The sequence below is a fragment of the Podarcis pityusensis genome (genome assembly GCF_964106645.2).
Source record: "Podarcis pityusensis genome assembly, chromosome: 17".
Lineage (NCBI taxonomy): Eukaryota > Metazoa > Chordata > Lepidosauria > Squamata > Lacertidae > Podarcis > Podarcis pityusensis.
Genome location: NC_138042.1, coordinates 7,448,044 through 7,472,946, shown reverse-complemented (window position 1 = coordinate 7,472,946; position 24,903 = coordinate 7,448,044). Strand labels below are relative to the sequence as shown.

The following is a 24,903-nucleotide window of genomic DNA, read 5'->3' as shown; positions in this document are numbered from 1 at the left end:
TGCTGTGCTAAAGTCCCGTTTGCAGTCTTCCCACAGGCAGTACAATACTCTCCCCTGTCCCCAAGTTCTCTGGCCTGAGGAAGAAGACTTGGGCAAAGGAAGGAGTCAGTGGTAGCAACAAACACTTTAATATAAGTATTTAAGACCTTTTACATTTGCTGGATAAGACTGAAGGTCTAATCCAGCATTATATCTTGAATGGAGCCTTCCAGGTGCCTCTCAGAAACTCTTATAAAAGGCAAGTAGGTGATGGGCCTTAACTGTTGGTAGGTGATATTTATATTAATATTTCACCTCTGAGCATGGAGGCTCTATTTAGATGTCATGGCTAATAGGTGGATTTTACTTAGGCTTCCAAGTTGATAGCTGATGACTGTCTAGTTCCCTGCTGTTCTTTGTCAGCTGGACTTGAGGGGGTACCCAGGCTGTGGTTTGGAAAAGACATCTCCGAGGATTGAGGGGACAAAATAGGCTGGTTCTTGCATTATATCAGTCCTCAGGTTCTTTCAATCAGGCTGCAAGTCTCAGGATTGCTGTAACCATCTCTCTTTCTAAATCAGATGAGGAAGAGGAAGAGGAAGACGAGAGTGATGAAGAAATGCCCCAAGAATTATCTCTCAGCTCCAACGAGTCCAGCAGCTTAACAGCAGAGTCTATGGAGCCACCTTCGAAGCTGGCACGGACAGACTCCCGGGGCATCTTTGTACAAGCACTGCCCTCCAGTTAAAAAGCAGCACAGGAGGGACTGACTGCCAAGTGGCCGGCAGGAGGCCAGGATGCACCTTGCGCTGCGTTGCGCTGCCCTGCGATAAAGATGAGCTGTTCCCTATCTCCAAGTGGTATGCAACGCGCTTTCATTTCACACCTCTCCGTCTCACCTGTAGCCCAGTGTAGCCCAAGCAAGCCCCCAGTTAGGAGCACTCACCCCAACAGCCTTCCCAGCCCCTAGCAGCACTGAAGGGGCTGGTTTCTGCCTCATTCCAGCTGCTGCTCTGATAACCTGGGTTCCCTGGAAGTTGGCTTAGCCCTTCTGCCGCATGCCCCTCATCCATGGCTGCTTTCCACTGTCAGTTGGAGGGGGTGCTTGCCCAGGCACAAGTCCCAGCCCCCACGGTCTCCGCTCCCAGAGCAGTGAGTGCTATTCAGTTATTAAACTGGGGTAGGTTCACCTGGGGTCTAGCCATTACTGTCTCTTGGCAAGGACTAGGCTATGCACAGTATCTAGTAACCCTACGTTTCTTTATATGGGTAGCCAGATGAGTCACAGAGATGGCTGCCTGGGAAGTGGCACTCCAGCTGCTTCCTCAGATCAGGCTGAATGTCACTAGATGATGGGGAACTTTTCCTGTGTCTGCCTGGGAGTTTCTGTTGTTCCTGGGCATCTGCCTTAGTTTTGTACTTCTGGAGGCTGTTGGGCTCATGGTTTGAGCATCAAGGAACTTGAGGAGTGGTCAGTGCTTGGGTTTAGAACTCCCAGCAACAAGAATTGTGCCTGTTTTGGGGTGAGGTGCTGTGCTGTATTCATCCCATAGCTTCAACATGGATCCTGGGTTACTCTTTCCTGTGTTCTAGGACAGTGGCTAAATGCAACAATGGGTTTTCTCAAGTGTGGTGTGTGCTACTGGACTTAGGACTGCCTCAAGCTAATGGATGTGTGAGATGATACTTTGAAGAGGGCAGCATGTACCTGTACTGTCACAATGGTATCCAAGCTCCCATTTGCCACGGACATGTGCCTAATGACCACATGCATGTGTGGGCATGCACCACATGCTGTACTGTCTTTGTAGCCCAGTCAGACCTTAACTGCCTGCAGACTCCTTGCAGCAGGCAGGGTCTCATTAGAAGAGGAGCTGCAACGCTGCAGTATTACGGTCCACAGTGGGTGGCCCTGGCTCTATGCCTGACAATTTCTGGTTTTTAATACAACTAATTCTCATTCTCCAGCTGCTTAGAAGTTGTCCAGGGCTTATTGCTCTGAACAACTCCTTCCATCCAACCAACCAACCCATTGCTTAGCTTGATTTCCGCCCTGCCCCCCTTTTTCATTCTCAGTAAGCATGTCTGAATTTACAGATATTTCTTTCCTAACATGCAATTGAACTCTCACTGCAAAACTCTTTGGATTCTACCCCTTCTGTACTCCTGCTGCTACATTTGGGTGCAGAGAAGGCATGAAGCAGCTGTGTTCTCAGATGCTTTACTGTTCCTGATTAGCTTTATTGTATGCAGTTTTAAGCTGATTGGTGCTGCTGCTGGTGACTGGCCAGAAATTTTTCTCTGGGCAGATTTGATTATCCGTTGTGACAAGTCAGGAAGCCCTACCTGTTGTTAACCCAAAGTCAGGCTAAGTGTTCTCTTTAAATCAGGGATGGGGAATGTGGCCTTTGAGATGTTGGACTCTGAACCCCCATCATCTCTGACCTCTGGCTATGCTATCTGGGGCTGATGGAAGTTCAGCGGCATCTGGAGAGCCAAAGGTTCCCCCATCCCTGCTTTAGTGTCTTGAGTAGGAATGGGATGCAGTACTAGTAGGATCTTTGAGTCAGTGTCCTTTGCACTGGACTCCTGGTACAGCTGTGACAAAATGTTGTCGCATTTCAGCCACGCCAGATAATTAGCTGCACTAATTATAAAACTTTCCAGTGTTGGGCTTCTCGGCATGCAAAATGGTGGCATAAGCAGTACCGCCTTCTGCCAGACATGGCTAACTCACCTGTCTGTGTTAAGCGTCTGACCATTATGCAAGGCTAGCTTTTCAATGCAATCAACAGTGGCAGACAAATACTTAGCTTTTGCAGGTGTGGAGGGCGGGGTGGGGAAGACCTTCCATTAACCAAGTAACAGGGTCTGGATACATTGATTCCACTTATGGTTTTATTACGGCTGTCACAATGCATAGGATAGGGTTAGTCAGTCCTCTTGTGAGTGCTTGAAGGCCAAAGCCTGCTTGATACACTGCAGTCAGGTGGGATTCAGTGTAGGAGCTACTATAACCAATGGAACTGTGGTACAGAGTATGCTTTTATCTAAGCCTATATCCACGCTAACAGCCCACCATCAGCCACATTGCAGCATTATTAGGGTACAAAATTTGGATGGTAATCATGTGGATGCAACCTACTTGATTACACTGGTCCTGTGATAGGAAAGGTCAAAGGGAAAGCAAACTGAAGTACTTGGGTGGGTAGAGATCACTGCAGAACTATCTCCAATTGTAAATGCTAGCTTCTTCCTCCCCTTACAAGCAGTAGTTTGAAGAGTGCCTAGGCTCAGAGCTTACAACAGTGGGTTTGTCCTTACCCATTACAGCTGCTTGTAACAAGGCATGAAGACTGTGTCCAGGAAAGGTGTAGCTGCTGTTCGTTATCTTTGTGTGTTGACCTACCCGGGTCTGGAAGGTGGGATTCAACAAACATTTTGCTCATTGCTGGCTTTCAGCATAGACTTGTTCAGGCACTAGCATCGCCCACTCCAGGAATCCAAATCATAGTGGTTGATGCTGCACTCCTGTTTCCTATAAAACACCTCTACCTAGGGTAGCAAAAGGAAAGATCTGTGGGCCTTTAAGTTAGGGATGTGCACCAAAGCAAGTGGTCGAGGAGGAAACTCTCAGGACCATCCTTGTAGTCCCTCAGCTCCTTGAAACCTTTCTCCTTACCAATAGATACTTCATGTAAATCTTTTAACCCTCGTCGTCATATAAAGGTGCTCATAAAGGGTGGCATAGGAATTTAATTAATTAATAATAATAGTTGGTAGTCCAGTAAGACTGAGATTTGAGGCTTTCAGGCAGTGGTGGCGCTTTATTCTCCGGCACCGGGGAGGTGGGGGTGGAGACCAGGTGGGGGCGGGGCTGGCGCACATCCCGGGAGCATGGCGCCCAGCGCGGGGTGGGGGCAGAGTCACGATGGCACCCCACTGAGATTGCGCTGCCAGGGGTGGTGCGCTCCCCCCACACTCCTCTTCCTCCGCCAGTGCTTTCCGGTTCTTCTCTTTTCTGGTTTGTCCAAATTCTCCATGTAAAATAGACTAACTGAAGCTACCTGCCTCACAGCAGAAACCAGAGAATCCCATTGTTCTAGCCACTACCATTGTATCCCCAACCTCAGCCAAATAGGCTGGTGGCTGCTCTTAGCTGCACCCAACTATATTAAGCTGCTGTAATTACCTAGAGCACAGCACCTCCGTATCACCCCCATCATGTAAATGTGCCAGCTTGCTTAGCGGCACATGGGTTTTACAAGTACCGGGATTATAGGCAGGCTTTCTGGTCCTTCTAGCGAGATATCCCCTCTGCAGTTGTTGCAGCAAAGCAAGTGCATAGTGTGCTAAATAGGAACTTACCCCCCCCCCTCTGTAGTCCCAATTAAAGTGCAATCAGTCAGTCTAGTCTAGAGAAGGGCTACTTAAGAGAGTTGCCCAGCTTGTGGGCCAGCAAATTTCTCCTTGAAGTGACTGACTAGAGGAAAAACACAGGTGCCAAAACTTTTGCTTTGCTCCTGTAGCAGAATGCTACCTTGAAGGGAGATATTTGCACAAAGCACCTCTTCATTATTTTGAACTACAGCAAGTAGGATGCAGGTGATAGAGGCATATTTCTTTCCTTACCAGAGGCTTCATAGCCATTTCCCACTTTGCAGAAATAAGCACTTGCCCTGTCAGAGAAGCACCTTATTTATCATACCTGCCTCTTCTGCTGCTTTTACTAACAATTCACAGCAAAGCAGTGTGTTCAAATGTTTCTGGTTATGCATGCTGATTAACTTCACTGTCAGGCATGTGAACATACCCACACACCTGACAAAGCAAGATACGCCCATCAGAGATGAAAGGTTCGTACTCCCATCAGGCATATAAACCAGTGATCTGAAAGGAAGGGACAGGCTGTAAATCAAGGTTCCAAGTAATGAGACTCATCTGTTCCAGCATTCCCCTAGTTCTTGCTCTCTGAAATGTATGCAGATTGGCTTTAGCTTTAGAAAAGTCCTAACTTTGATATGGAAAATGGATCATGTTGTTTGCAAAAACCTTGCTTCTGTAAGCTAGCTATTCCCCTCTTTGAACTGTGCAGAACGCTGGATCTACCAATCACGCAGGACTCAACAACATGAATGAGCTTACCTTTTTATTCAGTTGCTGCCTTACACAAAGCCAACACCCATTCCCTCTGAACCAAGATTCTCTCTGTCCACCAAGATTAGCTGCAGAGCAGCTAAGGAGAGTTATCAATCAGCAGGTTCAACTCAGTCTGGATGCTCCAGACTGCAGAAATACTTGCTAGATGAGAACACCGCATTCACTTTTTAAAAGAAACCAGTCCTCTGTTCCCTCTGTGCTAGTAACTAAGCAAACAGGTTTGGTTACTTCCTACTCTAAAGAAAGTAATCACTCTTCTGGTTTGTAACTGAATATTAGATATTCTAGTTTTAAACAGAAAAAAAATATCTGTGCTTTTATATGTAATTACTAATTCTTGTTCTAAAAACCACCTAAATATTGTGAGATTGGTGAAGATAAATTACTTGATATTTTTGGGTTTTTCAACCATCATGGCCTTATTTGTTCAATTTTCCAGTGTTTTAAACCTGTGATATAGATGTTTATTGCAAATCTACATATTGTATAAAATATATATTTTGTGTCAATCTTTTGTGCAGCAGCAGCTTTAGCTGCACTATAGACTTCAAGTGGAGTTTGAAGAGCTTTGTAGGTGTCCTGGGTCCATGAGATGGGCAGTGCCTGTGGTCAGATGATGTACGTGTGTGTAGTCTGGAGTGAAAAAGCTGTTTTCTACCTTTTGTAGTTCTTTCTTAAGAAATAAATTCAGCCGTGTTCTTTGCCTAGGATGCTGCTTGCTTACTCTTACCAAAATAAAATTTTACCTTCACTTTTAGTCCAGCTATACTAAACTAAGAGGAGGACAACCTTGACTTGACATCCTCTGCACAAACCTCGACTTGGCTAATAGGTAGGACACCCACTGCATATAAGCAGTAAACTTTAGTTTTTATAGTTTACAGCCACTGCAAACCTGGCTATTTTAATTTCATCATCTGCACTCTCAAAGCTGTTAGCCTCAGGAAGCAAGTTGCCATCTAAGAAGCTTCCCTCTCAGCTTTTTAGAGTGGGAAGTGGAGAGATCTTTATCAGAACCACAGCAAGGAGGGGGACTGATTAGCTCCTCAATGGTTCAGATTCTACTCAACACTCCCTCCTCCCAGTGTCTATATTTTAAATATTGCATATTAATTGCCTGTTTCATCTAGCTTGGCCCTAGAACAGCCACTTTACAGGGAAGACAACATAAGACAAGCCTACTGGATCAGGCCAGTGGCCCATCTAGTCCAGTATCCTGTTCTCCCAGGGGCCGACCAGGGAAACCCTCAAGTGGATTTGAGCACCAGAGCACTCTCCCCTCCTGTAGTTTCCAGCAAGTGGTATTCTGCCTCCAGCTGGACAAACACAGAAGCAGATGGGGTCTTCTCATTTAAGAGTACCAGACACCTGTTTGGCTTACTTTTGCTATTTCTCAGTTGTTCACTATCCTGTAGCTGCTGCTGAAAGAGTCCTGTACCAGCTATATATGAAGAACAGCAATGCCAGAGTGGTTTACCAGCCAGCAGGAAAGAATTTCAAGCAATTTTTTCTGAAATAAGACTTCTCAAATAGCAGCAGTTATAGGACTGTGAGGTATTCACACTTGTATAGAAGGAATTTCTATGAAATCCAGGACACAAAGCCTTGAAACTGCAACCTTTTAGTGGTTTTGCTGGTAATGTGCTAATATCTGCTTTGCAGTGTAGGAAGAAATCTCAGCTTTGATTTCAAGTGAATACTGCTCAGTGGTGGGGAAGTAATGCCTCCCCACCCCCAATCCATCATGAATCTTGCCACTCTTCCCTTCTCCGATCTCTCCCCTCCCTCTTGAAAGCAGCAAAAAAAATTGTGCCATAGTATGAGAAAGTAGAAGTTAATGGCAGACAGAATATGGTCAAAAAGTTCATGATACAATACAACCTTGCTGAACCTTAGCAAGTCTGAGCATTGATACTCCAGCTAGTAAGTCTGTGTACATTGCTTTGAATTATAAGGAAGAAAGGCAGGGTGTAAACAAAACATTTAAGCTGCTACAATGCAAAACTGGACCACTCTTTATTTTCACTATCGCCTTGCGTTGAAAGAGGCAAAAAGGCATCTTGAGCTTGCACAAGCATCTCCTAAGTTTGCAGACGGTGGCTTTGGGAATATACATACACCTTGCTGCTGCTGCAGTAGTGGTGGACTTTGGGCTCTCAAATTTCAGCGGCACCCTGTGCAACACTAAAATTCTGCACCCCACCTCTCATACTCTGTTCTACATCATTGTTGTGGCACCCAACATAGCTGAACCAGCTGAAGTACCCTAAACCCGTCTCTGGCTGCAATGTAATATAGCCTTGGAAGTGACAGGAGTTTTTTCCTCTCAAAGATTAAATGAAACAATAACAGCCATTCTCAAATTTAAATGTTTATTGCAGGGAAGAGAAAGCCTGCTTGAGACAAATTAAAAGAATGAAAAACACATTTGTGGCCCCATCCCCTGGGGGGTGGGGGTCCTGAAACACTGAAACTCAAAACAGGGAAGTTGGTTTTGGTCTCCTTAACAATCATTGCCCCGGAATCATTCATTTTCTGGGCCCAAGGACAAACCCTGTAGAAGACTCACCTCTTAAGAGTCTCCTTGCAGTTTCACCAAGTACAAATGGACATAACTGCACAGAAGTAGCTGCTTTCTGTTGGAGCCTGTGTAGCCCAACTAGTACGACTACCTTACATGGAGAGGCAGGCTTTTCAGAGCGTCTGGACCAGCCTTGTATTCCCCCCCCCCAACATGTAGAGACAATGAAGCAGAGGGTGTGGTTCTACCCACAAATCAATTAAGATGCACTCAAGGTCATTGGGGCAACTGTCTAGTCAAAAGGGATAGGGAAATTAAAAACTTTTAACAAGGGAGGTAGTTGAATGTGACACACAGTTATGGCAGGAAATGAACTACTGATGTAAGCTTTGCTTCTGAACCTGGCCTCATAAGACAATCCACGTGTAACGCTCATTGTCGGCAAGGAATTTCAAGGAGCAGCCTGCAGGGGGAAGGAGGAAGACATGAAATTAGCTACACACTGATCTGGACCAGGCAATCCACAAAAGGGCACGAGTGTTCCAAGAATCCACCACATTACAATTTAGGAAGGAGGCACAGGAAGAAGCTGAAACTTAGAAGTTAGCCCTGAGCAACAGCAAGGGCGAGAATGAGTCCTTCTGTGTCCTAGAAAAAATACATGTGTTCCTCCATCATCTAACACCAGAAAAATGCTAAGATAATGTGCTGTTGTCCTCCTGACGGGCACAGAAACCATCAGATGGCTCCCTGGTTTGAAGTAGACTTCCTGCCTCAACAATAACCAGTCAACTATGACCACTATGCCTTGAGGAAGGCACCAAGGAGCCTCCTGGAAAGTGCTGAGTTACCTTTATGAAGGGCCTCGTTAGTCATCCTGTTGACATAACGACCACTGCTCTCTGGCACCAGCCATTTCATTACCATGTCCACACAGCTTTTCCGGTAGGAGCTCCACACACTGCCACTAAGGGAGGAAAGATGGGGCTCTATCAGCGTCCACAGTCTGCAAACAGGTCTCCAACAAAGTACTAAGGAAGAAATCACAGTTTCTTTCCCCATCTTGGTATCATTAATCCGCAACAGACTGAGGCTTCGTGAAATGTCTACTCATTCGCGACTATAAACACCCTTCAGCTGTGGGAACGGTTTTAGGTGAAGCAGTATGGGTACAGGTGTCAGTTGGCTTTAGCAAGCTCCTTAATTATTTTATTTATTTATAAAAATAGAGACTGCTATTTCATAAAAAATAACTAAGCGGATTACAACAAAAATACAGGGGGTGGAACTGTACTCAATACAGGCCCTAAGTTTCATAGCCAATTAAAAATAAATGGATGCAGTTTTACATGAAGAATTAGCGTTCAAAAGATATTTTGGTGCAATGTTCATAATACTGAATATATACCCAGTCACTGGGCACCTCTGGTAACAAGTCAATTAGCTATCCAAGATGGATTTCCCTTACAGCACATCACACGATGTCTTACCTGGTCTGCCCTTTGACTTCTGTGAGGTCTCCCACACTGACTGTGACAAAGATGCCAGTGTTCAGATCCCATGCAACTTTGAGACTAGTGTGATACGTCTTTGGCCTGTGAAAAGCAGAAAAGGGCAATTTAGACAAGCAGCTGTGAACACCAAAAAGCAATATCCTCTTCCCAACCTCACAACGACATACCTTGTAAATTACTCCAAGATTAATCTCAGCAACTGATGAACCTCCACCAGCCTATGCCCAGGTGTTGGCTCCAGGAAGAGAACTTGATACTCAGAACCACAGCTGAAAGTAATTTGCTCTCAATATATATCCTCCACAGATGCTATTTTCACATACTAGTTATTACCCAAGTATTTGCCCAAGTACTGAGATTGGTATTTTGCATCTGATTTCATTACCTGAGAGTAAATACTGGAAAACATTTGCTAGCTGGGTGGTTTTGACTATTTGACAAATGTCATTAATGTTACTATTTGCAGTATTGGGCAATATTTTGACAAATCATGAGACAACATTTGTCACATCAGAAATAAAAAGTTGCTGAGGAGGTAAAATTTCATTAAAATCTGATTTCTCCCCCCCCCCCCCCACACACAAAATGAGGTTATGCAAAAAATTCATTTAGCTCCATCCAAATCGAGACCAAAATGCAAAAGTGAGCTAGCAAAACAGGCAAAGTGTATGACTTTTAAGCCCTATATATTAATGCTTATTCTGCTTCCTTCTACTCTAGTAAATCACTCCAAAAGATTTCTCCCCCTACCAAAAGTCCTTCTGTGTCAAAATCCTAATACAACAGAACTTCAAAGAGAGAAGATATTCAGAGGCCCAAGGTGGGCGTGACAGAGACTCACCTGAGCTGCCCCTCTTCATCAGGAGAAGGAAAGGCTAGGAGCAGGAGTCCGATATTGATAATAACTTGGTTGGTTTCTGGACACACCTAGGAAGGCAAAGTTGACAGCTGGTAAAAGCAAACTACCTGAACTGCACTGTACTCACAGCAGGACCAGCAAGTCAGAATTGCTGGCCCAACATCTTTCAGAACAGACAACTTTTTGGGACAGTCATTTGTTCCAGCGCCTTATGTTTTTATAGAGTTCTGCTATCTAACTATTGCTTTAAATCAGCAACCAGGTGAGCTTCAACATCACACTAAGGCAATGGTTCCATCAATGCAAGCATTTTAGCTTGCCAGATGGAACAATTCCACTTCTCCCCCTGTGTGCTGTTCCAGGAGTTCCTGACCCACCCAGAGCCAATTGCAGGGGGCAAATGAGGGGGAGGGAAGCCCCACTGTGCAAGAAGCAACTTCTGCTGATGGGACTCAGCAGGTAAATTCTGCCCTTAATTTATTGAGAGAATTAAGTGGGGACAAGGGCTACACACTTCCTGGAAAAGCAATTAAGGTCTGAATTCACATTCCCTGGTGAGCACAACACACACACTTAATTCCTTGGCTAGGCATAACCCAAGCTACACAGGCTCAAGAAACTGTGAGGTACCAGGGGAGAAGGATTTCTCCCACCCCTTTCAATCATTGCCTGGGCCAGTCTTAGGATTGTGTTGCAGAGTACCACTTCCAATCTGGTGGATATGTCTCACAAGAAATGAGAGGTAAATAGCAGTAGCACGATAGATAGGTAAGATAAACTTTATTCGCATTAGCCAACAGCCATAGCAACATAAAACAAGCAATATATACAAATAAAAAGGACAGGGCAAAAAGGGCAATCAAATGGCCAAGATTATCGTTCAAGACAGGTAAAGGTAAAGGGACCCCTGACCATTAGGTCCAGTCGTGGCTGACTCTAGGGTTGCGGCGCTCATCTCGCTTTACTGGCTGAGGGAGCCGGCGTACAGCTTCCGGCTCATGTGGCCAGCATGACTAAGCCACTTCTGGCGAACCAGAGCAGCGCACGGAAACGCCGTTTACCTTCCCGCCGGAGCGGTACCTATTTATCTACTTGCACGTTGATGTGCTTTTGAACTGCTAGAGTGGCAGGAACAGGGACCGAGCAACAAGAGCTCACCCCGTTGCGGTGATTCAAACTGCCGACCTTCTGATCGGCAAGTCCTAGGCTCTGTGGTTTAACTCACAGCGTCACCCGCATCCCAGATAGTTCAGATAGTGGCCCTTAATTTCATTGCACCTTCGATAAACCTAGCAACCCTTGCTGTTGTCTGACAATTTTGATCTGATAAGAGAAAGAACAATGTGGCCTCAGATGGTAAGAAAGAGTGGGGTAATGATCTCATTCCTCAGATCTTTATAAAGGGGACAGTACAGGAGAACATGAGCCACTGTTTCCAGATTACCATCTCCACAGGGGCAGAGTCATTTCTCAGTTGGAATCTTTTGGTATCTGCCCTCAAGTACGGCAGAAGGCTAGCAGTAGCAAGCTTTGCACCTTATAATCAGACACTAGGTAGACAATTGGCCATCCCTGTCTTTAAAAAAGGAAGGATCCATATCAGCCACCTTTGGTGAGGTAGAAAAAAAGGTCTCCCGCTACCCCTTATTAGTCAAGGCTCCCGTACAAATTAGATATCATGCCTGAAAACAAGATGGGACACTCAAAGGCCCTATTGAGTTGGAAAATCCAGAGGTGCCATAAACAGGTGATGACATGTGCTGGCACTGAATTCACATGTACCAGCCTAAGTTACTTAGGCCACAGCATTTTAAGTATGGCTTGGCACTATTGGCCAACATATTGAGAGTTCTGGTTTTCAAACAATGACGCAACTGTGTTTCAGCCTCCCCTTCAGTCACAACTAACCAGAAAATTAAAGAAAGGACCGCTGCTCATTTTTACCCAAGATGGGAGTGGGGTTTGCTAGAGGGTATTACAAACAGGTAGGTCAATTGCCAAGGGCTCTTGCAATGTAGCAATAAATGTCAACTAGACATGCACTGGCTATTTTATTCATGTTGACATCTCTCTCATTTTAGCTTTAAAAGGATTTGATGCAGATATCAAAAATTAATAAAAGAGACAATAAATAAAGCCCTTCCTTGGAAATAAAGTCTGAAGATCAATGGCTGCAAGGATGCAAATTACCAAGGAGCAGCATAGTTCCTCAATGGCCCAAACTGCACCCAAATGGGGCACCGTTACTGCGATAATACACCCAACATGGTCCTACCTCCAAAATGACGATGTCATAGTCACTGAAGGAGCAAAACTGCTTTGACCATGAGGCATCGTTCCGGATCACCTCATTAATGACATACTCAAAATCTAAAGTCAGTTGCTCCACTGTTAAGTATTGGCCCTGGAAAGGCAAAGAAAGATGTGGATTTAGGAAAGGGGAAGCATTTGCATTGCCAGCCCTGAACCAGAGCTACCTTGAGACAATTCTTAATTCTCAAACATTCACAGCATAAAAAATTACAATGTGCAAAACCCAACTGTGAATCTAAAATAACTTGAATCCTAACAAAGCTTGGCAGGGAAGGTCAAAATGGCCAAGAGCATCTTCCAGAGACTCATTTGAGGTGGAACCTGCTGCCCTTTTAGCGCTGGAGGGTAGTTGACAGATGTAATTTTCATAAGTGACCTTCATGTTGCAGATGATGGATGAGCAGTTGGTTCAAGTGAGCCAGGATGAAGGCTGCCAACTTTCTGCTAGTGAGTTCTGTAGGCCAAGTGCACCAACACTAACAGTCAGAACAACATCTCAGCAGCAGAAAGCTCAGTAACTGTCATAGGACAAAGGCAGATTAGGACTAGAAATACCGCCAGTTAGAGAGAGGACATTTTGTAACCAAATAGATCACTCTTCTGTTGAGGGGGAAAGCTGATTCTGCTCCTCTAATAATCCTTTAAGCCAGCATCATATATTATGAGCATGTGGCTGCTGCTAACCTCCCTGATGAGGCTCTAAGGCACAGCTGTAATATATTGCAAAAGCCAACTGTGTGTAGCAAATCCATGTGGAAGCACCCCTTAGGTTGGCGTACTGCTGGTGTGATGGCCTTCCTACACTGCCTGGCCCATCAGTATGATATTCTACATGATTAGAAAAAAGAAGGTTCAGCCCTCTAGGGACTGTACCATTGCAGAATGTAGGTGGGGGAAGTCACATGTTTGAAAGTTCCTCAATGTCAAAATTCCCAGCCTGGGGACAATTAACACATTAGGAAGGATTCAGATCTTTCTCTACAACTTTCTAGTTTTTCCATATGCAAAGAGCTGGTACATACATAATTGCCATTCAATTATTTGCTCATTCCTCCATGTGCTCAGGTTTTTGGGATGCAGTCCCCAGAGGACTACACCACATACCTTTCTGAATGAGTTTCTTCTCTCGGTTTAAACATTTTGGGAGATGAACAGATCTGTATTGAAGGCTCTGGGTTGTATCCAATGCTAGTCCTATTTGGAACAGACCCACTGAAATAAGTGGACATGACTAACTTAGATCAATGAACTTCAACAAATCTCTTCTTAATAGGACTAGCACTGAATACAACCCTCTCTTTAGTTACAAAACTACACTTTTTCTGGTTATATGAAGTAATCAGTATACACTTCTGTTTAGGAAGTAAGTGGTAATGGGAAACCTGCTTGAGTTTAAATTAATTCCTCTCAGTGACTTTAGGTCACCTTGTTAATAGAAATAAGTCAAGATGGTTCAGTTTAAGTGAACCAATCACAAGTCTAGGCTAGCTGCAAATCCAGTTTCTCTAATGATGCTGGGACCAGAAACTACCCTCACCTGACAGACAGCCTTCTCCTTCAGCAGCTTCAAATTTCTTCCTTGTAGGTCTGTCACAACAAATGGCAAGGAGATCTTATCATCCTCATATTCTGAAAGTAAACACAACGAGACGAAGGAGAGGGTAATCTCACACAGTCAAAAGAAATAGATGTCAGGATGAAGCACCTGTCCAAGAAGCTCAAATTTAGTGAGTGAGAAAGAAAGAGAGAGAGAGAGAGAGAGAGAGAGAGAGAGAGCGCATCAGGGGTCAAAAGAATATTTGCTCCTGGAACAGGATGCTTCAAAAGGAAATTTTCATCTTTCCAACAATGCAAGGCTGAGGCTCTCCCCATTATATTAGCCTTCTTCACATTTTACAAGTATAAATAAATTTTATAAGTATAAATAAATTTCTATTCTCAATTTGGAGACTGCCCTATCACTATAACTATACAGGTGGAAGTATGCAAAAATCAAAAGATAAGAAATTATTTCATGTGCTGTGTGGTGGGCAAGACTGAGAGACAACAATGTGCAAAACCACCAAGCCAGATTTGTGACCTGAAAGGGAATTGAAACCCAGGTTTCTTCATATTGGTCCAATTACAGCAGCAAGGCACAGTGTCTTCCCCAAACCCCAGACTTTTTGTAGTCTAAAACTGAATCTGCTTCAACAGTCAGTAGAGCATGATATTCTTAATCTCCAGGGTCATGGGTTTGAGCAAAAGATTCCTGCATTGTAGGCAATTGAACTATATAACCCGTGTGGCCCCTTCCAACTCTACAATTCTACAGATTGTACAGATTCGTGGAAAGTGGATGATTCACAGAGGCACAACCATCCAAGAGGAAAATATAAGGCATACTTAGTGTCTTAACACCCAAATGCTTTTAAATGTGGGCAGCGGCAAGAGCATGTACACAACTCCCACGTCCAATTTCCTCGTACATGTAGCACATCCTCCTTTAGTTTGCAACTCTCCTCATGCTGCATGGGGTGGTTTGCAGAGGGCTTCTATGTTAGTTCATCCGGGGTGGGAGAAGAGCCCTCTACATGACTGGTGACCCTGATAAAGCAGGTTCCCAACGGTGCAAGGCAATTCACTTGAGTTCAAGCAAAATGAGTACAGCCCCCTGAAGACTCCTCCCACCTCAACATGGGACAAGTTGAGGACTGAGCATGCAGAATGACGCACATGGGGACACTGCAGCAGGGCCGACATGCACACCCCTGCATGTCAAATGTTTTGAACATTTGCCAAGTCTACAATTTCAGACATAAGGTCTACATTTTCCATGGCTGGAGATCTGTCACCACAGCCAACACAAGCACAAAGCCAAGAGCCCCAACATAGATAATCATGTTTCATTTGCCAAACCCTGCCGCAAAACAGCCTACTTGCCGCAAGGTTTTCCTTGCATCATGTTCCCAACATCCCCCATTCTGTTTGGTTCAGAGAAGGGTGGGGAACCTCAGGCCCAAGGACAAAATGCTGCTATCCAGGCCTCTCTATCTGGCCCTCAGAACTTTCCCCAGGGTATATCCCCCTCCGCAAGCCATACCCCTCACTGCCCCTGCTTTGCACCAGACGTGTTTCTGCATGGCTAGAATGTGACTCTGAAAATGCCTATCTGGATAGCAGAGGCAGAGAGAGCGTGAGATGAATGTGTACAGAAACCAGCCTACTGTAAGGAGGTAAAATGAATCATTCTGCCTATATTTGCTTCTGGCCCCACCAACCTCTGGCATATGTCTCTTGGAAGATTTCCCAGAAAGGAACACAATCCTTGGGCTGAAATAGGTTTCCCAGTCTAGGGACCCAAACAATGCACACATGAAAACCGAACAATCATGGTGAAATGCAGCATCCTAGTTTTGCAGAAAGATGAGTTGTTGAGACCTGCAACCCTAAATCAGTCCAAGGGCATAAAATGAAGCAATAATGGAACCATCATTCAAAATGACTCAATGGATGGTAGGGCACCTAGTTTTCTGGCTAAGCATGTTTCAAAATATATGCATGCAGAAGACAGGTCTGTCCCCCATTCATACTTTATGCAGACCTTCAGACTCTCAGTGAATGAATTCAGATGAACACCCTCTATCCACCACTGGAGTGGTGAGAAGCTGAGCAGGATGTCAGTGGTCAGTGCTGTGCTCAGCTCTTTGGTCCTCCCTAGGACCAATACATTTTGCAAGATGTACACACAGCACCTCTGCCTAGCATACACAGATCACATAATTCAGCTTTCCTTGGCACAGTTTATTTTCCTTTTCCTGCAGAGTACACACATTCCTTCCTTTACGCAACTGTAAACATATTGCTTAACACTGAGGTAGGATTAGGAAAATATCCCAAGGAAAAAACCCTACATGCACACTCAGTATTCTCTTGTTGAAGTCACAAATTATCAAATTTGTCAAATCTATTGCCCTTAAAGTGAAAATAAAAATTAGCCTCTTATACATGGACTTACTTCTCAAGAGCTTCAACAGCCACTTTAATAAGGTTATGAACAAGTCACATTTAGGTCTATCAGCTACTATACTAGTAGAATTGGCATTACAAGGCCCATTCAGCCTAGAACAACTAGGCTCCATGCCTCAGCATAGTTCCACCTCACTGCTTCACATTAATAGGAGACATGGGAACTTTTAAGTCCCTATGTTGTAGACAATATTTCCAGAAGAGAAGAGCAAAAATCTCTCATGCAGTCCTACTGCCAGGCTTGCCCCAAAACTGTTGGTTGAGTGTTCAGAAGGAGCCCACGAGATAAGGGGCAACACAAGAAGAAAACTGCTGCTTGTAGCTATACAACGGGGACAGCATGGGAAACATTCCCAAGGCTGAAGAAAACAGCTTTTCCTTGTACATACAGGAAGTCAAACAAAAGCATGGGCTTGACACACTGTGCCATCTAGGGAAGAGGATGGCTATCAAGAACCAGCACAGCTGCAGGCTTTGTTACTGAGCCTCTTTGCTTGTGCCTGCAGATCCAGATGCCAGAGATTCAAAACCCTGTCATTTGCTACTTCCTCAAACACTGTGCTTTGTTTTAAAGGGGGACTTACCAACTTCTGTCTCAGAAGAATCACTGGGCTCCATAACATAACGCAGTTTAGTATAGTTCACGTAGCCTGGCTCTGTTGGCTGGTTTTCCAGTTCAGCACTGGCAGTGGGTGAATCTTTGGGAGATCCATCCACATCAGAGATGCTGTCTGTTCCAGGAGATGTGGAGCTACAAGTGCCACTGCCATGCAAGCAAGACCCCAATCTCTTCCCTAGATCCCAAGAGGCTGAACTGCCCTGGCCAAGGGCCCCATCCGAGTCAAGAAGGCACTGAAGCCCACTGCCTGCCTCCTCTTCCATCGGGGCAGTGCCTTTAGCTTCCTTGGCCCTCCGGAAGATGTCCGCAACAAACTCCTTTGCCATAGCTACAGCAGGGGAGACATGTGTCCTTCCTGTGTCCTGCGGAGGCACGGCAAGGGGCTGCTGCAGTGCAGCTCCACCCTGACAGTAACAGTTATCTCTTTCTAGCCCTTCTTCCAAGCCTGCAGGGCACTGTGAGATGAGAGCTGTGTGGCTGACTTCAACAGGAGACCAGGGCTGACGACTCCTATCATAAAGGATTTGGCAAAAGTTGCTGTCATCTGAAAGAAGGTAGCGAAGGAAGGTTAGAAAATGCTGAATATATTGCAATTTCTGCACCCGATGCACCATTGTTTTCAATCACCAACAAAAGTAGTATGACTTCAAGATAGTCAGGTATCAAGAAGTGATTAAAATCTTAGATTCTGTTCCCTTTGGAAGGGGTAAGATGCAGTGATAAAATGTTTCAGGGGCATGGGAAAGTGTTGTTGCACTCAGGTTCTGCAATAAGGCTTCCAATGGGCATCTGGGTGGCCACTCTGAGAACAGTGACGGATTAGATGGGCCACTGGCTCGACCCAGCAGACTCTTCATGTTTTTCTGCATGTTGTTTATATCAAAGCTCTCCTTGCTTCCCACAGGCCGGCTGGATGTCAGCCTGTCCACAAGCCTACCTCTTTTTCAAGCAGAATTCACATCTATGACAACGACTGGTTTAGTTCAGAAATGAGGCATATACATATTGCATAAACATGTATACATAAACTATATATGTATATAGTTTTAATTATATCAATCATTTTTTTAAAGATCACTTTTTGTTTTTAATCTGTAAGCTGCCTTGAGTTCCATCAGGGGAAAAGGAGGGAGGGTATAAATAAATATATAATAAGAATAATCGTAAGCATTGGAGTTTTAATCCCTGGCACCTCCATATAAGGATTTGCAAGACAGATTAGTACTGGGAAAGATGGACCAAAGACGCAAGTGTCAATTGGGCAGTTCCTTATTGCAGCAGCACAGTCTTTCTAAAATTTAGTTTAGCGTGACAAATACTTCCCACCCCAAGATGGACAAATGTTGATAGAACCTTTCATTTGCACTGTGGGCAAGTAGCTCCAATATCCAAGAATTTGGTCAGTTGCCTGCCCTGGATGGGGTTGCGCAGTCTCGCAGTCTGGGAGTGATTCTGGATCCATCTCTGTGGCTGGAGGCTCAGGTAGCCTCTGAGGCTAGAAGTGCCTTTTCCCAACTGCAGCTAGTTCAACAGCTATGGCCGTTTCTGGACCAGGAAAGCGTTGCCACAGTAGTTCATGCATTTGTTAGTTCAAGACTGGATTAATCTAATGCGCTCTAGGTGAAGCTTCTCTCATGCTTGATCCAGAAGCTGCAGTTAGTGCAGAATGCTGCAACACAAGGTCATGTCAGCATAAAACACCTGTGCTCAGAGGTCTGCACTGGTTGCCTACTCACTACCAGGCCATGTTCAAGGTGTTGCTATTAGTATAGAAAGCCTTTAACAACTTGGGACTAGTTTGCCTACACGATCACCTTGCTCCATGTGCCCACTTCAATTGGCGAAATTGGCACTACTACAGATGCCACATAATACCTCTTCTGCATCTGTAAGAACTTGATCATTTAGTATGGCACCACCTACACTTTGGGACACCTTGCCTATTGATATGAAGCAGGTGCCTTTTACTGTAGTCTTTTCAGCGCCTGCTAAATACATTCTTGTTCAGACAAGGCTACCCAGATGTTTAGAAAGTTCAGGTTATGTTAAAGTATGGTTGTAAATTTTTCTTGATTTTATTGTGTTACCATTTTGTAAACTGCTTCGAGGGTTTTTTAAAGATATAATCAAGCAGTGTATAAACTTTGTGAAATAAATAAAATAATATTCCAAGAGCCTATTCCTCTCACCTTCATTAACCTTTCCAGTCCACCCTTTCCTATACTTTCTCAGAAGCAGCAGAAGGCAAAACAGAGATCAGTGAAAGGGCTTTCTCTGCAATAAGCAGTGTCTCTTTCACCATCCCAAGAAAGACTCGTCTAGGGCTGACTTTGTTATTTATCCAGTGCTAGATAGGCCTTTTTTCATTTGCTCAGGCTTTTCAGATGTTTGTCTGAAAACGGTATAAACTTAGAGCCAAGAGGGTAAAAACAATGTTCTGTCATTTTGTATTTTTAAACATCAATGCCTTTTTATTATTTTGTTTGCCATACTAAAAATCCTTGGGGTTGAAGGAAAATATAAAAATGCAGTAAGTTAGTTCACCTCAGTTTGAATTAGATTTTTAGGACTGAAAAATTCTTTTTGATACATAAAAAGTGGAAGAACTTTAATTTATTGCAATGGGGTATGTTCTCAGTGTTCCAAATGAAAGGAAGCTTCAACATATGAATGTTTTATCTGGGCAGTCCCCGTTCTAAAAAGCAACAGAGGCATGCAACACTTGAGGCTGTACATCTCAAAGCTCACCTTGCACAGACTCTCATCCAGAGGCTGAGAAGTGACACACAAACTTCCCCATACTCTCTTACCTGATGTGTGCACAGAAACAGCACAAGCTACCAGAGAATAGCTGGTATTAAGCAGCACCACTTGGTCCTTCTTAAGCTGGAATGCTGGCTGGAATGTGGGGAAAGGGTACACCACCTGGTACTTGGTGTGCAGCATGAACCCATGCTGCAAACATTTGGCGTTTGGATCACCTAGGGAGCATGTACAAAGGATCATCAGCACCAACTAATGGCAAGCTCTGAACATGCGGAAAAGTAAATAGTTGTTTTCTGAATTTCTAGACAAGAACAATTGGCACCTCTTCAGAAACAATATGAAACTATAACCTGAGCCTTGGAATTGGGATGGCTCTAAAACTAAACAAGTTCTTTATGGCTATAAACAAAAGTTCAATGGCCATAAATTTTCAATGTTTCACAGTGATTATTGGTTTCATAAAAAGGAACTTTTGGTGACTGCCACATTTTAATAACTGGAAATGCATGCAATATGAAAATATTTTAGGAAAATTACATTGAGCAGAAGTATTCTTTCTAATGATGTGAATCCTGTCATTTCCCCACACTGGATTACTGGTGCAATTATTACTGCTTTAGCTATCCTACTAAACATTTCAATCAGTCCTTCCAAGTTTATTAATTTAGGGCACTTTGCCAGCAATAGGCCACTCACCTGGATGTGCAATGGCCATGTCCCTGCAGCTGGGACAGTGCACAAGAGGAGGCATAGCAACTGTACTAATGTAGATATCCCGATGGTTTTCATCACTCATCATCATGTTCATGAGCAGGCCATTGGCTGAACGGGTACTACCAGGAGAGAAGGGGAAAATTTCAGAGGAGGAAATTCATGTATCCATCCATCCATCCTTTGTTCAAGCTCTGAAGTGACCACACTGAATGACAGCAGTGCCCCACCATCACAACCAGGAGACTTTCCCTGCTCTATCTGAGGTTTCCAGGGATTGCACCAGCAACTTTTTACATGAAAAGTGTGTGCTCCACCACTAAGCTATGATCCTTTTCCATAGTCACACTAACTCATTCAACAGCAAAGGAACAGCCTCTTAAACTGAATTCTTGCTGGCATCTGTTTTATCTGGAGCTCAAAGCTCTACTTAGAACAACATGGAAGTAAGAGACCCTTGGTTCAGAAAAGGTAATAATGTCTTGACAAACTCTGGAACTGACACAACCCTTTTGCTTGATTCAATGAATCAAAGTAAGGGGCCACCTCAGTTAAATAATTTGTAAAGACACCAATACCTTTCCTGATTTTTAGCATCCCTTAAAAGGCAGAATACAATAAGCAGTAATCCATAATGCCTCAAGCAAGTATAATGAGTTCCTGATTCTCATGGAAATGTGGGAAGTTCAACTGGCAGATATCGCACTCAATCTCAAAAGCAAGTTTAATTGAAAGAAACATACTTGAAACCAAAAACGATGACCTTGGAGGAGTCACTGGGCCATTCACATACAGTCAAGTAGAGGTCACTGTAGATTTCTTCATCTTGGAACAATCGAACCTGACGTACCTGAAGGAGCAGCAGGACACTTGGTAAAACTTCAGAAATCCCACCTGGGCCTCAGAAAAGAGACTTAGCAATAGATGACCCCCACGGAAAAAAGGAGGATACACTTAAAACCTGTATCCAACAAATTAGTCCCATTAGTACCCAACCAGTTAATGGTTTGGAGCTGTACAGTATTAATTCATGGAGGAAACAGTAAGGACCTTCTGTGATTAAACCTTAGTTCAAAAGGGTTTTCTAGATATGTGAAGATCGCTATTTTATACTCATATATAAACATAATTAATCCAGACTTAACATCGATTGATGGAGAACACCAGCATTGCCAAATTTGGTGCATTTCATAAGAACATAAGAGCTCTGCAGAACAGGAGGCCCATCTATTCTCAGTGGCCAACCACACATCATGTTAAGCCATGAGGTTTGTTGGTTGGTTTTAAGCAAACTAAAAACTATGAGTTGTCCCACAGGTGATCAGACTCTGGCTTGCTTTGTGAAAACCTGCTTTGTTTCCCACCCCCTTTCTACTCTTCACTGCCTGCTTGATCCCTCTAGTACCTTTGTGGTACCCTAGTACTAGCATCACTGCAGGAGGTCACCAGCCTCCTTACCATTGGTCACCTAAGTGAATAAGGTGGCAGTGAGATCTACTCAAAAGTTATTCAGCTCATCTCTCTGGCACCCAAGCCATACTGGCTTCCCACCCTTATCTGTAAAAGGAGACCTGCCCTCTGAAGCTGATAAGCTCCCTTCATCCTTTCCTTCCATCGCTCCACTGAGAAAGGAATTTCCCGCCAGAAGACTTTAGCCTCCACTTCACCCCACCTCCCCACAAATCTTTGGGTGAAGAGAATTCTTCGGGAAATGTATTATTCTTTGTTTTGTTTAGTCCTTTTAGAAAGCCAACCAGGAAACCAAACTGCCTTTCTCTTTGCACCTCAACTCAACTTTTTGCCAATGGAGATGTTTTGATTCATAATCAAATTTATTGATTACAAAATCAGAATAAACAAAAGCAAGCAAACATCTATACAATTTAATACAAAAAGTGCGGAGAGGGGAGTAAAGGTAGTGTCAGAATGGGGCATGAGTTCAAAGGTTACTGGTGTTGTGAGCAAAGATGTACAGCAAAAATCAGAAGTAGCCTGAATCATGAGGAAAATAAGGGCAATGGTCCCAAATAAACTTAAATTAACATTACTGCAACACCAGGGTCTTCTAGACACATTCATGCTTTCATGCAATTTCTAGGGCAAGATTCAACTAACCCCTTGCATTAGCAGGAGGCAGTACAAGAATTTCTGCTGGTGCACTGGGACTTTGAGCCCCTCTCCTCCCCCCATGCCATCTCCAAATCTGCTCCAGAGGGTTGAGGGAACTCCTGGAACAGATTTAGGGGTATGTGGAGAGGAGGAAAGCAGGGGGCAAAGTCCAAATACATTTAATCCCTAAAATGGTCAAAGCAGGCTTCCAAGGGTGTCAGAAAGATGCTCTACCAGCCAGGTAACAAAAAATTTATTCACCACTGGAAGCTCTGCTAGTCGTGCAGAAGCAATGGTGCCAAAGTAATCAGTTTTATCTGCCTTTGCTGCCACATGGAGAGCATTAATGCACTCTCACTTGTGTTCTGTCAGATTCAGAGATTTACACCAGCTATGCTCTACTGTCATCCCTCCTGAAGCAACAGGAGCATCAGACAGAAAATTCCTCAGAGAATTCAGGGATCCCTCAGATTCCATAAGTCTCCACAGACAGACTATCTCAATGCCCTCACCACTAATAGAGTGAAGTAGGTGCATTCAACCCAAAACTAACCAGGATACAACCCATCCATGACAACCAACTCACAATGGAGTATTACCAATCTGTTCTGTGGCAAAGACCAGGTCAAGGGTATATCTGGCCTCATGGGCTGGGCTAATGGTGTACTGGGCAAATGATGCAACCCCATGATTGTCCTGGTAACCATAAAGTCCAAGCTAGCCCATCTGAGACAGCCTCAGCATGGCCAATGAAGTCAGCCCAACTCATTAATGCTTCTGGGCTTCTCACAGAACCTGGTTGGCCACTGTGAGAACAGAACACTGAACTGGATGGGCTTTTGGTCTAACTTAGCAGGGCTATTATGCTCTTAAGTATATCTTCACAACTATAATTGGTCTAGGTTGATAAGAGAATACATGTGCCCCAGGAGTGCACAGAGGTTTTGTGATCAGCACAAAAAATGGCATCCACTACCCCACAAAAAAGAAACTACATCCCTTGCCAAAAACAGATTACTAACACTTGTTTCTGTACCTATAAATTATCTGCAAAGTCTGTTAGCCAGATTGATAAATTGCAGCTTTTAGGTGCTTGGGTATCAAGAAGCAATCTGTATACCTGTGATAAGCAAGTACTGCAAGTATGTAAGGGCAAATGTATTATTCTACACTGGCTTCAACAGATGTGTTAATCCTTCCTAGCAAACTGTCAGACAGGACGCAATCACACATGAGAACTAAAGTTCACAAGCTTTGCAAATCAGTGAACACCCAGCTCGGAGGCACCAAGTTGCCCCAAAGATTGGAGGTGTGTGTCATGCGACATCACACACATCTCACGACACTGTGCAGCCTTCTGCAAGGCTGCACCAGCCCTTGCAGCATGGAGGGACTAGGCCCCCTTCAAACAAATATTGAGGGAGCCGAAGACACCTTGCCCCCTAGAATTGGCGTGCCTGACCCAGCTATTTGATGGGATCCAACTTCAAGTATGGCCCAAAGATCATACTACTTCCTGCTGCCAAGGCAAAATACTCTCCCTGAATCCTGATTTCCCACTACCTGAAGTTTTCCAAGTGCCTTCCACAGTGTTCCACCAATAACAAGGCAAGTTGTGCTAATTCCCCATGCGAATTCCCCAAGCTAATTCCCCTAACTCACAACAAGGGGGAGACCTCAATTCCATACCCATCATATGCAGCTTGAACCATACCATTTTTAGTTTGCTGTGGACATTGAACTCCCACCAATAGAGATGGTAGATATAGAAGGAGAAATCATCATCACCACTGCTGCTGGTGTAGGACAAGACGTATCTCCCACACTTAGAGAAGCCAAGGAAAATGTGCCTGCAAAGAAAAATGCCAAATTAAGACTATCAGGTCCATGTGTAGAATGACCACCCATGTAGCTAAGGAATAGCCAGCACAATGACAGTTCATCACAGAATGAGGGACATAGTCTTACCCTGCACACAAGAAATGTTCATCAACAATGCTCTTCAGAGATACACAAACTCTTGGTGGTAGCTTACGGAAGAGACGAGGTGAGAGCTGTCCACTGATCTGCAAGGGGTATCAAAGACAGTAAAGAAGGTTCTCTTAAAGATCTCAAGGCCATATCTAATGTACAAAGTACCACAAATGGTCAAAAGGGGGAGTGGGCCACATTAGAGTTACATGGGTGTTAATGGGGCTTAATCAGTGGCAGAAGCATCTGGTGCCGTCTTTGTGGTCCTGACAAGTCACTGATTCTTGACAGAAATCAACTGCAAACCTTACATCACAGATGAGCCATACCTCTAGTTGCACATGAATATCACTGCCCCACTCAAGAATCAAGA

General features: G+C 44.2%; 2 protein-coding genes across 5 annotated transcripts in view; one reads left to right on the top strand and one right to left on the bottom strand.

The window, feature by feature from the left end:
• Window positions 1-5,847, top strand: part of RFX1 (regulatory factor X1) — a 50,046-nt gene extending 44,199 nt beyond the window's left edge. For all 4 annotated transcript variants that reach the window (XM_080988065.1, XM_080988067.1, XM_080988064.1 and 1 more), the window contains one exon: window positions 561-5,847. In XM_080988065.1, coding sequence (XP_080844191.1) covers window positions 561-727 — 167 coding nt within the window. In that variant the 3' untranslated portion in view covers window positions 728-5,847. The remainder of the gene's footprint in view (window positions 1-560) is intronic.
• Window positions 5,848-7,494: 1,647 nt separating this feature from the next.
• On the bottom strand, window positions 7,495-24,684 carry DCAF15 (DDB1 and CUL4 associated factor 15). Its single transcript, XM_080988206.1, has 12 exons — window positions 24,528-24,684; window positions 24,274-24,409; window positions 21,194-21,300; window positions 20,436-20,572; window positions 19,784-19,954; window positions 16,939-17,517; window positions 13,884-13,975; window positions 12,309-12,437; window positions 10,016-10,101; window positions 9,151-9,255; window positions 8,512-8,627; window positions 7,495-8,123 (listed from the first exon to the last, which is right to left on the bottom strand). Exons 2-12 carry the CDS (start codon window positions 24,274-24,276, stop codon window positions 8,068-8,070), a joined length of 1,581 nt encoding a protein of 526 aa, XP_080844332.1. The 5' UTR covers window positions 24,277-24,409; window positions 24,528-24,684; the 3' UTR covers window positions 7,495-8,067.
• Between the last annotated feature and the right edge of the window lie 219 nt (window positions 24,685-24,903).

Excerpts from the sequence above, each read along its gene's own strand:
- DCAF15 (XM_080988206.1), bottom strand. Across the intron at positions 17,518-19,783 it reads TGTTTCTGTGCACACATCAG|ATGACAGCAACTTTTGCCAA; the intron begins GTAAGAGAGTAT and ends ACCTTCTTTCAG. Across the intron at positions 8,124-8,511 it reads TAACGAGGCCCTTCATAAAG|GCTGCTCCTTGAAATTCCTT; the intron begins GTAACTCAGCAC and ends TTCCCCCTGCAG.